The following is a 15,839-nucleotide window of genomic DNA, read 5'->3' as shown; positions in this document are numbered from 1 at the left end:
TTAAAACAACTAATTTAACCACTAATTAAAAAAATGAAATTACTGAAGAAATAAATGAGACACAAAATGAAACGAATAATGAAATAAAAAAATGCTATAAATATCTATGTAGAAATTAAATAATAGATGCAAATAAATGATTATTAAATGAATAAAGTTTTGTAATTTTGTAGTTAGAAATAAGTTTACTTGAGCACAGCTTCAATATTAAGACATCTAATTTAAATGCAGATAAAATAAAATAAAAAAGCACATTAAAATGATGAGATTTGTGTTAAGACATTCACCACAGACGTTTGTAATAAAGACAAACAAGACAGATATTTATTAGTTTTCATCTCTGTTGATTCAGGTGGTTTGAACAGATTTTTAGAAATCATTTCTCGCTGCATTTTTGCATTTCAAAGGACAAAAACAGGCACGTAATTCATCTTTCCTGCATGAAGCTGGAGGATAAAACCTATTGGCTGTGGTGTGACTAAATGTGTGACGGACGTTGAAGAAAAGGTTCAAATCTATCAGCATAGTTCACTGGAGCTTAAATAATTACCCCCCAGGGGGCACATTAGTGAGGAAGGGACTCTGACTGTACCCACCCTGATGCCTCCATTTCAATTATCACGCTGTGGGAGTGTGAAACAGCAAAGAGTGGCCGTGATGACGAGCAGGACATGATGGAAAACGACCTCCGACTCTGAATAAACACAGCGGACTTTAATATGAAAGGTTGTATTATGCAGGATGTGTTTGTTTCAAACTGTCTGTTTATTAGATTTCAGCAGGGCCCATGGAAACAATTCCACTCTTCCTCATCATCCTCTATATGTCCTCTATACGTCTTCGATACATCCTCTATATGTCCTCTATAAGTTCTCTATAGGTTCTCTATACATCCTCTATATGTCCTCTATACATCCTCTATACATCCTCTATACGTCCTCTATACGTCCTCTATACGTCCTCTATAAGTCCTCTATACATCCTCTATAAGTCCTCTATACGTCCTCTATACATCCTCTATACATCCTCTATAAGTCCTCTATAAGTCCTCTATACATCCTCTATAAGTCCTCTATACATCCTCTATAGTCCTCTATACGTCCTCTATACGTCCAAATATAGCCGATAAAAAAGGTTTTCATGTTTTCCAGGGAGAATTGTCAGTAAAACAAAAAGCATCATTAACCAAATTGAACAAGCTGAAGTGAAGCAGTACCAGCAGTAACCATAGGGGGCAGTGTGGAGGTTAGAAACCACTGACTTTTTTAGTTTCTTTCTATAAGGTATTTTTTCCGCTGTACAGACCACCATGACACTGACTTTGACTTCACTTTAACGTCGTTATCGTTCACTTACTTCTCTGGAAAATCTTTTCTCTTCTTCTTGGTATTTGTTCAGTATGTTGAGTCAGCGCGGCGCCCTCTGGTGGCTCAGTAGAACTCCCTTTTACTGTTTCCACTGTTTTGTGCACGTGATGAGCAGAATCGCCAAACAGCAACAGCGCCACCTCCTGGTGAAACAGCAATTAAAACACCACCGAATAATTAAGCTACTAATGTTTATATTGGACATATGAATTAATAAGTATTATTAGACTTTCAAGATTAAATCTGAAAAAACAACAGAATTTGTAGTAAATCAGTATTGTACCACTGAGAAGAAAGTTTTCCTTTTCAGAAAAAAAATTCATAATTATAACTATTCTTGCATTTATGATTAAAAAAAATCTGAAAAACCTGAATTCAAAACTTTTAATGGAGAAAAAAAATCTGAATTCTGAGAAGAATGTATGAATTTTTACCTTTATTTTCAATTCCTTTCAGTAAACTGACTGATTTCTACTTTTATTCTGGACGATATTTCGAGAACTGAGGAAGAAAAGTGAAAATTCTGATTCAAATCTCAGAAAGTAAGAAAAGAAAACTCTCCTCCAACTCAGATAATGGGACATGAAGTAGTTTTATTTTTATTCCACTTGTGTTTATCAGAGGGACTTTCTGAATATTCCCAAAACACTTTTGGGTTTTGTTTTTTTTTATCACCTGGAGAGAAACAGTCCAGTTGTTAATTCACTGAGGATTGGCTGAAACACATGACATCACATTCTCTCTCTCTCTCTCTCTCTCTCTCTCTCTCTCTCTCTCTCTCTCTCTCTCTCTCTCTCTCTCTCTCTCTCTCTCTCTCTCTCTCTCTCTCTTTCTCTGAATGAACGAATCGTGTTGCGGTGCGCCACAGAGTCGCGCGCCACGAGCGGAGCGGCCGTCCCTCTCCTTCTTATTCTAGTTAAAGAAATAATAAAAAAGAAAAAGAAAAAACGCAGAAGTGAGTGTTCGGCTCGTGTCAGAAGCTCTTAATCCCGAGAGAAGCCGGAAGACTGATGCCACCGGAGGGGGCCAGCTGCCTCTCTTCACAGCGGGGGGGCCAACCGGAGTGCTGACACTTTACCAAGGATCGAGTCCGGCGGGGGAAACTTGTTGGGGGTGTGGGGGGGAGGGAGGGAGGGTTGGGGGAGGAGTGGAGGAAAGAGACCAAGATTGGACTCCAGATTATTATTGTTTTTGTCGGCGCACCGCCATGAAAGATGATTAACGACAGTCACGGAGTCGGGGGCTTCCAGCCCCTCTGGAACTTGAGCGGTGAGTGGAAACGCGCCGTGCGTAATGTGGCACCGCGGGGGGGGCGTGCACGTGAGCGACTCAGGTGAATTCCTCCAGGGCCACGGGGCTGCAGACTGGGGATGAGGGGGGATATGGGGGGGATCAGTGCTTCTCAAAGTGCTGGAGCAGCGCGTGCTTGATTGGCAGCGTGGCACCGTGTTCCTGACTGGGGGGCTTCACGCGCTGTTGTCGCGTCATATTCACGACCCTGTTCCTGTTGTAAGTTGGTCCTGATTGACAGTTTGTGACCGTGTGAAGACGCTTCTCAGGGGGTTCTGAAGCGGCGTCGCATCGTGTTTGTTTCACTGTGATAAAGTTTGGTTCAGTCGTCCGTCACGTCGTCTTTCACACTGTGGCATCGTTCCCTCTGGCGGTGGAGCGTCATGCTATTGAATCCTGCTTTTAATTCTTTCTACAGAACAGTCATGTCATCAAACTATCACCAGCCAGAGCCAGTTTAAATAGGCTATATTTTCTATAATTCCTATAATTTCCTTTTTTTTTTTTTTTGTCAAAGTTGCACTCCAGCCATCAAATCAAATATATTGATTATATAGATTCAACTAGACAGCAGTGATGAGTTTGATCTGTAGGTGAGCTGGTTAATTCTGTATCATCATCTTGTGGAAACACAGAGCAGCAGCATTTCCTCTGGGCAGAAAAGAAAGGGGGAAAAAAGCGATGAGGAGAAAAAGGGCGTTGGGAAAAAAAAAATCAGCGAGAAGTGAAGGAGGAGATAAGAGGAAGAATATGGACGAGCCGGATGAGCAGATTTGATTTTCAGAGATTAAACAGCCTGTATGTTCACCCCCCCCCCCTCCCTCCTCCCCCCTTCACACAATCCCAATGGCTTGTCTTGTACTTTTTCATGGTTTCTCCTCTTATCACCCCTCCCTCCTTTATTCTCTCCATGTCCTGACATGAAAGCTCAGGGCTGCAAGAGAGAGAGACCGGAGCAGACGAGACATTGATCCTAATTGGATAAATCCACTGTACCCCCATATGTCTGAATTTAAATATGTAAATGCACGGCCAGCGTGCAAAATGGCAAATCTGCCCCTGAGCGGTCTGTTGACGAGGATTTCAGGGGAAGTAAAGGGAAATACACTGGATGGGAGAGCGAAGGAGCAAAATGTGGGAAATGCAGTTTTAGGGCATTATGATGTGTGACTAAAGGCGCTTGTTGTTTGTTGAGGCAGCGACTTAAGGTGTGTGGGAGACGCATATATTTAATTTTGTGTTTACACTTTGCTGCGTGAGCTGTTTTATTTTTTGGCCTGCCACCATTGAAACATCCAGAAATTGTAGAGTCGGTTGGTCGGCGGTTGCATTGATTGCATGTTGCATTGATTGTGTAGTTGCCTGCTCTTGTGGTATAATTCATACAACCGTCATACAGGTTGATTGCACTAAAACGACCAAGAGGCTGCAGTCATTGTAAGAACCTTGAGGAGAAAATAGTAATGAATGGAGTGGACGAGAGGGTGGCGACATCCAGCCTGAGGAGACTTGAATTTATTTAAAAATTACTGGCAGCGAAACCTGAATAAATCTCTTTTGTTGAGGTATAATAAGATTTTACCACATTGGTGCCACAAAGACCTTTTATCATTTAAAACTCGCCAAGTTCTGCTGAATACATGGCTGCAGGGTAGAACCGGCCATCAAGTCCATTCAGGCCCCTGGAGTCACAAAGAAGACGTCAACTTTGACAATAAATAGGAGTTAAATTTAAATATGTGGAAACTTTGACCAAGTGGTGTTCCGTGTGTGCGTCATGACCCGTGGGTCCAGTAGAGGGAGCCCACGCTGCGACCTATCAATACTTTTCCATTAAATCCTTTCACACGGATTACTGGCTGTTCATTGTGTTTCCTTAATTCCAGCTACAAAACATTGTGCTGCATCAATGAGTTCATACTCCTGTACCATGAAAAGAAGAAGAAAAAAACCTTTACCCCAGATGGGAAGCGCTCGCAAGACTGTATGACGGGATGATTGACAGCTCTGAGTTCTAGATAAAGCATCGGGGGGTTGATGTAACGTTCCCCCTCTTCTCTGATTCCCCTCCATCAGCGTCTCTTCTGCTCTCCTCGCATCCCTCTCTTCTCCTCCTCCCCCTGTTCTCCTGATTCCATCCTATTTACATCCTCGCTCCTGCAGAGAACGGTTCCCCGCGGTGGAAAACGGCTGTTTGCTGTGACTGTGTGTGTGTGTGTGTGTGTGTGTGTGTGTGTGTGTGTGTGTGTGTGTGTTCATGAAAGCAGTGTAGAAGCGTTGCAGCGAGAAGCAGGGTGGACAGAACATTCGTTCTGATGATCCGTTTAAAGGACGGAGCCTCTGTCTTCAGTTCTCCTGCGACTCGAAGGGTCAAGGTTCAATAAATAGAGTTTTATGTCATCGTGTCGTCGACATAGTGTGAAAACACCGAAACGCTGACTGAACCCAGGTCAGTTGTGCCTAAATGTCCATTGATATGTTCATATTTGTAATCGATTGTAATAACAAACTCGTCGTACTATTACATAATGTGAAACCACGTGGCTCCTGCAGTCCTGTACAAACTCCACCAGGAAACAGCTTATTTTCTCCCGAGTCTCTCCTGAATGTCAACGTCAAGTATTTCCTCCCCGTTGGTAAAGGCGACCATGTAAATCCAGACGACTGACATTTCCACGCCTTCGGTCCGGAAGCCAAAAACAAACAATTTGGCAGAAGAGTCAAAAACTTAAAGTGGGTGAGATTCCAATCAGGGATCAAATGAGGCCGGTTAAAGGGTGACAAGTGGAACCTTTAAAAACCTCTGACATTTCGGCTGCGCTCCCCTCCTCGCTTCTGAAGTGTGCGCTGTCATCACGCCAACATCTGAAGCGCTCTGGAAGGCCGGAGAAGAAAGGTTATGGCTGTCTTTGAATCTGAAGAATCTCCAAACCATTTCAAGTCCATGTTTTAACTGTGAGGAAGAAAAAAAACAGAAAAGAAAAGTTCCCGCCCCCCAAAATTAAAAGTGCTTCATGGCCCGGCGGTTATTATATATAACAACAAGATAAAAGAAAAGACATGACAGCCAAGCTAAAATCCAACATTCATTCAGATCTACTACACATATAAGAAACGTGAATCAGGGTGTGTTTGTAATGACTGTTATGGTAGAAAGTCGTCTGGGGTTTGGTCTTTCAGAGTATCAGCCGTTATCAGCGATTTCCTCTGCAGGCGTCCCGCCACTTTTATTTCTGGACTTTGACATCTTTTCCTTGTTGCGCCTCAAACCGTTTGGGAATCGCTGGTGTTTTGGACACGTTTTCAGTGGTTTAATTTGTTTTACCAGTTCATAGTTTGAATAGAAAGTCTCACATGGTTCAAAACCCTGAAGTTCAAAAAACCTGGTTTCACTGGATTCTGTGAAAAAGTTGCTGAGCGACTTGGAGACACACATCTGTCTGCATATGCAAATTTACGTTTGTAAATATAGAAAAATAAGGAAAAAAGGAAAGAAAAGAGAAAAAGGGAAAAATAGTTTAAGAGGAAAAAATGGGAGAAAAGAGAAAAAATAATAAAATATAGGGAAAAAGAAAAATAATGAGGAAAAAATAAGGAAAAATAGGAAAAAAAAGGGGTAAAAACACAAGAAAAAATGAAATACAAGAGAAAAATGGGGAAAAAATAAGGAAATTAAGTGAAAAAGTAAAAAAAAAGGAACAAAAGACAGAAACGAGAAAACAAATAAGAAAACAAAGCGAACAAGGAAAATAATGAGAACAAATTTGGGAGAAAAGGGGAAAAGCAATATGAGTCGCCAGTAATCACATGGTTTCTTTTTATGTTTCTTTGCAAGCAAACAAAAAAAAAAGAGTTTCCCACACTGGTGATGATCAATACCTTTCATTTCCCCAAGAACAACTGGGCTCACCAGTGCAGGGATTTGAACCAGCGCCTTCACACGTCACTACAACAAGCCGGCTGCACAATGATTGCAGGTGGAATTCACTCCATATTTCTTGGTAAATGGGCCACCGCCTCCTCATGTCGGCCTTGAATCCTAAACATGTTTGATATAAACGGGTGTAAAAGAAAACCCAGGGATGTGAGTCATGCAGGTCAAACCTCTGTGCCACAACTAGTCAAAGTTCACCGCCGTGCTTTATCTCCGAGCCTTACATAAGGGTGAAATTAGAAAACCGGTGTGAGCGCTATGAATTCTCGAGGCTCATTCTTGCGTTAAAGAAAAGAAGGTGTGATAAGGCCTTGAGCTGAATTTACCTGCCCGGTCACTTCTGAGCAATCAAGTATAAAACGACAGAATCCATCTAACGAATCCTTTTTGAAATACCAAAACCCAGCAGCAGCAGAGAGCATGGAGATCCAGGCAGCTCGTGTGCAGCTCCACTGTTCTCCTCCACCCCCGCGCATCACATGGAGATTCTCACATGTCTTTTCTAATCAGCCATCAGATTCATGGAACTCCATGCATTTCCACATGCAGCCTCCCCGCAGAAGCCTCGTCTCTCGTCACGCTCCAGATCGGGGTGGGAGCATTCACCTGCGCTTCAACACCAGGCTCAATTATATCACCAGTACCTCTAACCCACTTTGTTCTGACTCACAGTCAGGAGTAATTTCTTTAAGCCGGCCGTTATGTAACCGCCCTTATCGCTGGATCAGCTATTATCATTATCTGTGTTTACGCCGATTCCAATTAAACACAACTTAATAGCTGGCAGAGAATTAAAATACTACATAGAATCACCTTCGTGTGAATAATACGAGACTCCATTGTGTGCAGATGGTGGGGGAGGGTCACATGCTGCAGATCTGCAAAATGGAGCACAAGGAAACCTGGTGGCTGGACTTGTTTTTTTTGTTGTTGTTTTTTTTTTTCAAATGTTGCGTCGTTCACTTTCAGCTGGACCGTGAGACAAAGTAAAATTTGTCGGGCGCATGCAACATTGATGGCCGGATGTCATCAATGTTGCATGGTTTCGTTATTTGGGAGCGACGGCGCCTCAAAGTGGTGGTCGGGCGGCGGCGCCATGTCGGGCGGCGGCGGTCAGGAAACGTCACACCAACGGCCTCCGTCAGACAAAACCAAGGAAAACACGCTTTAACTCTTTATCTTATTGCTTTAGACGTTGTGACGCCGCTGTAGCCAGTATAAAACATGACATTTTATCATCACTGAACTATCATCATAGTACTTTGTGATATATATATATATACATAATTAACTATATATAGTATTGGATTTTACTGGATACGAATTTATCGCAGCTTCTCTGTCCTCATAGTGTTGTTTCTACGCTCAATCTCTGATTAGAATATCTTGTAATATATACAAGAATATCTTGTCATACTGAAGTTTACCATGATTTAAATGGGATTTCAGTCCCGTGATATATCGGACTTGAGACAAATTCCTGGAATCATCTTTTATCATGTGTCATGATATCGTTTGATGATAATATTATTGTTAATATTGTTTTATAATATCAGCAGTACGGCGCAAATGTTTGCGACTGATCGTGTTGAGGTGATATTGCGAGCTCTGGAGCATCTCCATGGCAACAGGCGCTGATCTCCTTTATGATCCCTCCCTCGTCCGCTTTGTATGGGACTTTTTTGTTTTTTATTCAGCCGTTAACGTCCCATAACGTATTGATCATAAACACGTTGATATAGGCGTTATTCGGGATTTTGGCTGTATTATTTAATAATATTTTACGATTATTTCCACCCAGACTGGTTTCGTGAGCTGATCTTGTGTCATTACAGTGAAGTCGGTTTAAATTGTACACGTTTCCCATTGATAATTCACCTTTTTATCCACTTATTTTCTCCGATGTTTGTTTTCTGCTGGAGCTCATTATGTGGACGGACGTTGTTCCCCAGAGTTCAGCCCTGAGTTTGTGCACCAGGTACCAGGCTCTGCTGTTCCCCGATCACCGGCTCCCTCGTCTCGCTGCAGAGCGACGGAGGTCAGCGGCTAAATATCCTCCGCTGTCGGGCTGGAGGGAGGAAGCCGCGTGTAGATAGATCACTGTCCAGACCCTGCTGGGTGGTAATTACTGGCACAGGCTCCCGCTTTTGATTAGCGTCTTTCCCACAGTCGCACAGCGACACGTCGCCGGCTCTGCAGATTGCTGCTTTTATTTATGTATATTTTCTCTCCTCTTAAAAGAAAAAAAACAAAACTGTTGCACGATTCTGCAACAGTTATTTATGTTTTTAATAACTTGGCTGACGCCGGTTCACAGGGTGCAATATCCACTCCTGTGGCCGTGTGCTGTTTCTATTTCATAAGAATGTTTTCAAGTTGCTTTTTTTTTTTTTTTTATGCAAAAGTCATTAGTGAGTCTGGAAGATGTGAAGCACATGTTGAAATTAAGTTTTAATTAGCCAATCAAAAGGGCTTTGATTCCAGCTTCTTCAATGGAGTCGTTTTCGACTCTGCTTGGGATTATTTCCCTCCAATACACATGTGATTAAATTTTAAACATTGGTGGGGAGAAAAGCAGGCATGTGAGGATCTTCCCCGTGAACAATCTTGTTTTTACAGTTATCTTCTCATTATGTGGGTTTTTCAGTGAATGTGCTGCTTGTTTCGTTGGCGTTATGGGGGGATAGTTACAGTTACAGATGTTTTTTTTTAATTGCAATACTTTATTGCCTTTATTGATGTCTGCACTTTTAGGACGATTCTATTGGCGTGAGCAGAGGTTTTGAAACGTTTTGAGTGTTGCCTTTGCACTGTGGAGGAACTATTCTGACACAAACTAGGATCATAGCTGGAGCTGCACCGATCAACTGTTCATACCCAAGATTTCAGGTTATTATATCTTTAAAGACATTAGAACTTGTGCTGCGTGTGATGAATAATAGCATCCAAATAGTTTTTTTTTTAATGTTTGCAACCTGTCAAGTAAGAACAAATGTTAAATATAGACGTTTGTCAGTTTTGGGAGTGAGGTTATAGAATGGACTCAAAGTGTGTAATTCTCTGATTTTCAAAAAGAGTTTAAGATGTAAAATAGTAGAAGGTTATGCTGTGAATTGTTCATTTGATATCTGCTTGATTAAGTGATTTCTAATTTTAATTGTCATTTATTTTTTCTTACTTGCTGATCTTTGTTTGTAGTAATCCTTCGATGGTACAGGATCGTACCATCCGAAGTACGTCACAGGTTCAGCCGATTCCTTCCTTTTCTGTAATGATATTCTTTTTTATTGTGTTGTGTGAATGCAACCGAAATTAAACTGAACTAAGCTAAGCTAAGTTAAACTAAACTAAACTATTCTATTGTCATAAACCTGAGTTTTCTATTCCTCAGTGTCTGCACTTTTCATATTCCAGGGCTCAACATTAAGGATTTCCCGAGCGATTCTCGTGTGAATTTTCCCCTTGCCTCAACATTCACATCGTCACCGGAACAAATTAAAAACTCAGTCGACTTCAACACATAAAAACAACTTAACAACAACTAAAACAACGTATTTTCGATTATTTTGACTTTCTAATCTCAAAGTTTCATAACTTTTTGTGGTTCAGAAAAAAAGCTGACTGAGGAGGAAGAGGAACAGGATTTGGTTTGTTATTGACCAATATAATAAAAATACATGACACACATTTACCAGGTTATTAAAGAACTGTTTATGGATAAAAGTGACTAATACAATGAATAAGGTGTGGCAGTATGGCAGCAGTATTGCAGCAGTATTGCAGCAGGGTGTGACGGTTCCAATCTTAACACTTATTTCTGAACAACACAGCACAAAGCTGTTTATTATACCTATGATTATTATATTATTATATTATACATATTATTATATGTTTATTGAGGCTGGTTGGACGTGTTGCACAGGCTAATGGAACCTTCAGTTCCCAACCTGAAGCAGCTAAATGACACAGGAAGTGAGTCAGACAGGAAGCGTCACCTTCATTTATTAATAAAGTTATGCATGAGCCTTATTGACGAAGCCTCAGGGCTCTAAAGCAGAGTTTTACAGTCTTGTTATGCTAAAGTGACGCGCGCGGCGGTAAATATCTCCTCTCCAGTGCTTCCACGGCCGCCGGAGCGCGTCGTTAATCACGTTCGGCCCTTCACATACCAGTGATGAAGCTTCTATTCCAGACACTCCATCCGCCCGCTGGAAGCAGTTTGGCGTTCAGTGTTTTGCACTTGTGTCAGACGGGGAATCGGACCGGCAACCTCGGCGAGGTCGCTTGTGATGAATTACTGTACATGTTCAAGTGCCGGTGATAAACACGGAAAACGGCACTCCACCTCCACAAGCGGCCGCCGCGTCTATTTGTGCGCGTGTGAAATGTTTCCCCTCCGTCTTGAACTGCGACCCGTCCGACTGAGGCTCTTGAAGCAACGAGTGTCGGAGTGAAAGCAGCCGATTGAACCTCTTAGTTGTTGAGTCACCGGGTTCTGCGATCAAGGGGTCCCTCCACAAAAGGATTTCTGATCCATTCTTCTCTCCCAGACATCATCTCCTTTTCTGGGAAGCGCTCACGTAAACGGCTTTTGAATTCCACCGAGGCGAGTCCCGGCGGCGACTCTCCGGCTTTTTTGCCTCGATGTTCTCGCTTGTAAATAAACCGTCAGCGTGTTATTGTCCAGACGAGAGCCGGTCACAACACTGCCGCTGACTTATGCCGCGGGTTCTTCTCGCCGGAGGTTGCCGGTGCGCTGCCTCCGTCACGTTTCGGCCTAATTTCCCCCTCGACGGAGCGGCGGTATATTTGTGTCTAAATGTGTATTTGTCGGCCCCGGACGTGGGCGCTGGCGCGTTCCTCGTCAGCTGGCATGGAAACGGCCACAGAGGGATGTGGAGTTGGAGAGGCGGCGGGATGCAGAGGGGAGATAGAGGAATTAGAGGATGGGGGGGGGGGGGGGGGGGGGGGGGGGGTTGACGAGGGGGAGGCGAGGATTCCAGCCAGATGTGTGGAGCTCCAGTAGAACGGACAGCCGCGCTGCTGAGATTGATGAATTTTCTTTCTTTTTTTTTAACCCGTCAATAATCTCAAGCGACGGAGGATCAGCCTGATGGTTAATCCATCGACCAAGTGGAAACTGTATGTAATTTCGCATTTACACTGGAAATCCTGCTTTTACAGCTGCTTCAGTGACAAACCAGGTCTGACAGGATGAGCCAATTAAAAGTCTTCTGCCAGCTTGAATTAAGTTTTTTTTTTTTTTAAGTCCTATATGCACATATGTCCTCCTTGTCTGTAGAGCCCCGGCTTAATTTCTGGATTGACAAAGTTAAGCAATGTAGATTTCTGAGTTTTCTAATCTATACTCTATAATTCTTTCCCCTAATTGGTTAAATCGTCATATTTTTACATAAAGAAAGTATTAGATTAGTTGTAGCTTTTTTAATGTGCTCAGAATCTCAAATAAGATAAGATAAGATAAGATAAGATCGCCTTTATTAATCTCACAGTGGAGAAATTTACTTGTTCCATACAGCTCTTGAGGACACATGAGGAAAGGAGAGGAATGCAAACTGTTAGTAGAAAGGGCAAGGAAAGTGCACACAATTAGTGGAATAGAGGTATCTTATATACAATTTTACAAATTAAAGTGACTTAGATAAAGTGTCCTAGGTGCAGGGTTGTTGCACATACTGTCACTGTTACTACACAGTCCTGTTGTACAGTCTGACAGCAGTGGGGATGAAGGACTTGCGGTAGCGCTCCGTCCTGCACTGAGGGTGTCTCAGTCTGCCACTGAGAGAGCTCCTCAGCTCCTCTACAGTCCCGTGCAGTGGGTGGGTGGTGTTGTCCATGATGGAGGTGGCCTTAGCGACCACCCTCCTGTCGCTTACCTCCTTCACAGAGTCCAGGGGGCAGCCCAGGACGGAGCTATGTAATAAATAATAAATAAATAATAATAATATAAATAATAGCTATGTATACCTTTCATAAATGCTCAAAAGTACCGTGTTACCTGGAATATAAGATGCTGAACACGTTCGTACTTCAGGTTCAATCTTCTCTGACATTTTGGTTTGTCTTCCTCTGTGACCCTGAAGTTAAGTCCCCGTAAAACTTCTGACAGCTGAAATATTCAGCAGCCTTTATTACAGTTGTTGGACAATAGGAGTGAATTAGAAATGCCTACAGGTTTTAAAACGATTTGCAGTAATCTAGTGAGGAAAACATCCAGTTTAAGACGATTCTTTCGCTATAAATCATGAACTCCATTTGACTTTATTCAGTTTTCCATGCATCTTATTCTAAATAAATCAATATAGTCTTTTGAGACTTGAACCTATTCATACTGTTCATATTTAACACCCTAAATAAGTATAAAAAGATGATTGTCGTATTTGAGCTTATTTTGATGCAGTGATTGGATCTAAAGTCAAATTGACCCTGAACGTCATCAGGTTTGTTCATGTTTCTGACCACAAAGAAGAAAACGAGGCATTTTTAAGGCTTTTTCCTATTTTTCTTTCAGCCTTTAAGGCGTATTATGGATTGAAATACGTGCTCAGGTACGGCTGCAGTACTGCGCGGCCCCACATGGCCTCCCTGGAGGAACGCTGCTGATTTTCCCCTGTTGTGGTTGTAAATGCAGAGTTAAGTAGAGTCTGACAGTAATTGATCGCAGCGGCGGCGAGTGTGGGGAAACAGTCCTCGCCTTGTCACACTGAAATCTGTGATTAAATCCTCGCCGCTGCGGAAACACAGTTCATTGTGAGTTTGTCAGCGCTGGAAAACACGCCGCCTTTCCTCGTCACGCCCAAAGTTTCCAGCGGAGACGGGAGGCGGTGTTTTTTTTCTGAGGACAGCGCAGATAAGGTCAGCGCCGCTCGATCCGCTGGAGGAGAGCGCCATTCCACGCCGTTACATCTGATGCTAATCACAAAGCAGGAATTTGATAGCGTCAAGCGCTGCTCTTTGTCGAAATGGCGGCTTTTTCTTTTTTTTTTTTGCTTCCATATAAAGGAGTTTTCAACTCTTCCACATGATCTTATTGATCAAAGTTTATTTCTTCTCCTTGATTCTCCTCCGTTAGAATATCAGATCGGAGGAGCTGCATTCAGAATCTGCTGTGTCTGTGTGAGCTGCACTGGCTCCGCCCACACACACCCATATATGGGAAGAGGAGGAAGTGCTTCCTCTCATGGCACCATGTGCCAGAGCAGAGCTGATTGTGGGAGGAGTCAAAGGGGGAGGGGCCTACCTAGATTGTGATTGGCTAAAACCGGTCGCCCAAACGGTCGCCCAAAGAGTAGTACTGCTGGGAAAACTTTTAGAAAGTGAATTATTTATAATATGACCTCTTTAACTGTAAAAGTGTTTTCATTCATTCACATCGTTATTTAACACAATGATAATAACACTTTTCTGATATTATGAGCTGTTATTACATATTGATTAGTTATTACATGACAGGATATTACATTACAAGCCACGTATGAAGTTGTCCACTTTTATTTTGGCAGCTTTTGTCCCCAATAAACGGTGTAACTCACGACAGAGGAGTTTAATAGTGACGGGACCAGGGACTGGATACATGATCCATATTTAGAGCATTCGCATGCACTGCATTCAGTGTGGTGATACATCTGTGTGTGTGTGTGTGTGTGTGTGTGTGTGTGTGTGTGTGTGTGTGTGTGTGTGTGTGTGTGTGTGTGTGTGTGTGTGTGTGTGTGTGTGTGTGTGTGTGTGTGTGTGTGGGGCCAGGGCTTTTTCAGATCACATATTTAGTTTGACGTCCCCTCGCGGTGAACGGAGCCAAAATAACAAGAGAGAAGAAATACTGAATGTTTGTTAGGAGACGTGTGACGCCGCAGAGACAGACTGATGGCAGCGAGGCTGAGAAACTTAATTACACTGTGAATGTGTCAAATAGAATGGCTAATGCTGCGTGTACACACACACACACACACACACACACACACACACACACACACACACACACACACACACACACACACACACACACACACACAAAGTACTGCTGGCCCTACGCTGTGAAGTATGGATTGGCGACGCTATGATGTGCTTGGGGGGGTTGTAAGTCTCTCTCTCTCACACACACACACACACACACACACACACACACACACACACACACACACACACACACACACACACACTTTTGAAATTGAAAGTGGAACAAGACCAAACCAGTAGCTTGACCAAAGGAAAGAGAGGCTGGGGGCAGGAGGGAGATGTAGAGATGAAGGAGAAGAGAAAAGATGGAGGGAGGGGGAGAAAGAGAAGATTTATACTCCAGATTGAAAGTAAACGTCTGAGCTGCTTCAACCTTTGCACAAAACAAAACGCTGCGCGTCTTGGACAATTAGCAAGCGTTGATGTAAGAGCAGATGATGAAGAAAGAAAGTGGATAAAGCTCTCTATCTATGGATATTCGACGTGCAGACTGATTTCCAAATACCGTGTTTTTTAATTGATCCTCAGGCTGAAGAATCAATATTTTACAGGTTAGTTAAAGTGCTTTGTGTGGAACTGCAGATTAAGGTTTAAACTCCAGAGATAAATTAAGTTAATCCGATTAAAACTGTTATTAACATTAAATAATGGAGTCACAGTCTATTTCGTCGTTTTGCTGCTTGTTGTTATTGTTTATCCCTTTTTTTTTTTTAAATGAATTTAAGCTTCAGTTCTGCTGGTTTCTTTTCTGGATTCCTTTATGTGACGTCATGGATGAAAACACTGGAAATGAGATCTTCTTTGTGGGAAAGTTTGTCGTTTGACGGAGTTAATGGACGTGGTTCTGGTCCGGTTGTCTGCCTCGGACCTGAATCACCAGAATAAGTGAAAAAAAAACAAAAACCCACATGAATACTGGATCTGAAATGTCACACACTAAATAAACACATAGTTCTTCCTGATAATGTCACAGCTAGTTTGTGTCACGCTTGTAAAGCTAAAACATCATTAAATGTAAAAAAAAAATTGCTGCATGCGTTTATAATGAGGCCCAGTCAAAGTGTGTGTGTGTGTGTGTGTGTGTGTGTGTGTGTGTGTGTGTGTGTGTGTGTGTGTGTGTGTGTGTGTGTGTGTGTGTGTGTGTGTGTGTGTGTGTGTGTGTGTGTGTGTGTGTGTGTGTGGCTTGAAGCTGTTGACTAATTTGTTTTTGTTGTCGTTTTTCACCCGTTCATCATAATTACTGGAACATGGCGGTGTAGGCGGGACGTAAT

At 42.5% G+C, this 15,839-nt stretch overlaps 1 protein-coding gene across 1 annotated transcript in view; it reads left to right on the top strand.

The window, feature by feature from the left end:
* Nucleotides 1-2,581: 2,581 nt before the first annotated feature.
* The window catches only part of chrm4a (cholinergic receptor, muscarinic 4a), a gene marked incomplete at both ends in the record, with an annotated part of 28,550 nt that continues 15,292 nt past the window's right edge, over nucleotides 2,582-15,839 (top strand). The window contains one exon of the mRNA XM_080520195.1: nucleotides 2,582-2,636. Within this exon, the coding sequence (XP_080376321.1) occupies nucleotides 2,582-2,636 (55 nt within the window). The remainder of the gene's footprint in view (nucleotides 2,637-15,839) is intronic.

Source organism: Blennius ocellaris, assembly GCF_963422515.1.
Source record: "Blennius ocellaris genome assembly, chromosome: 24".
NCBI lineage: Eukaryota > Metazoa > Chordata > Actinopteri > Blenniiformes > Blenniidae > Blennius > Blennius ocellaris.
Note: the sequence above shows the minus strand (reverse complement) of the source record. Positions and strands in the feature narration are given on the sequence as shown.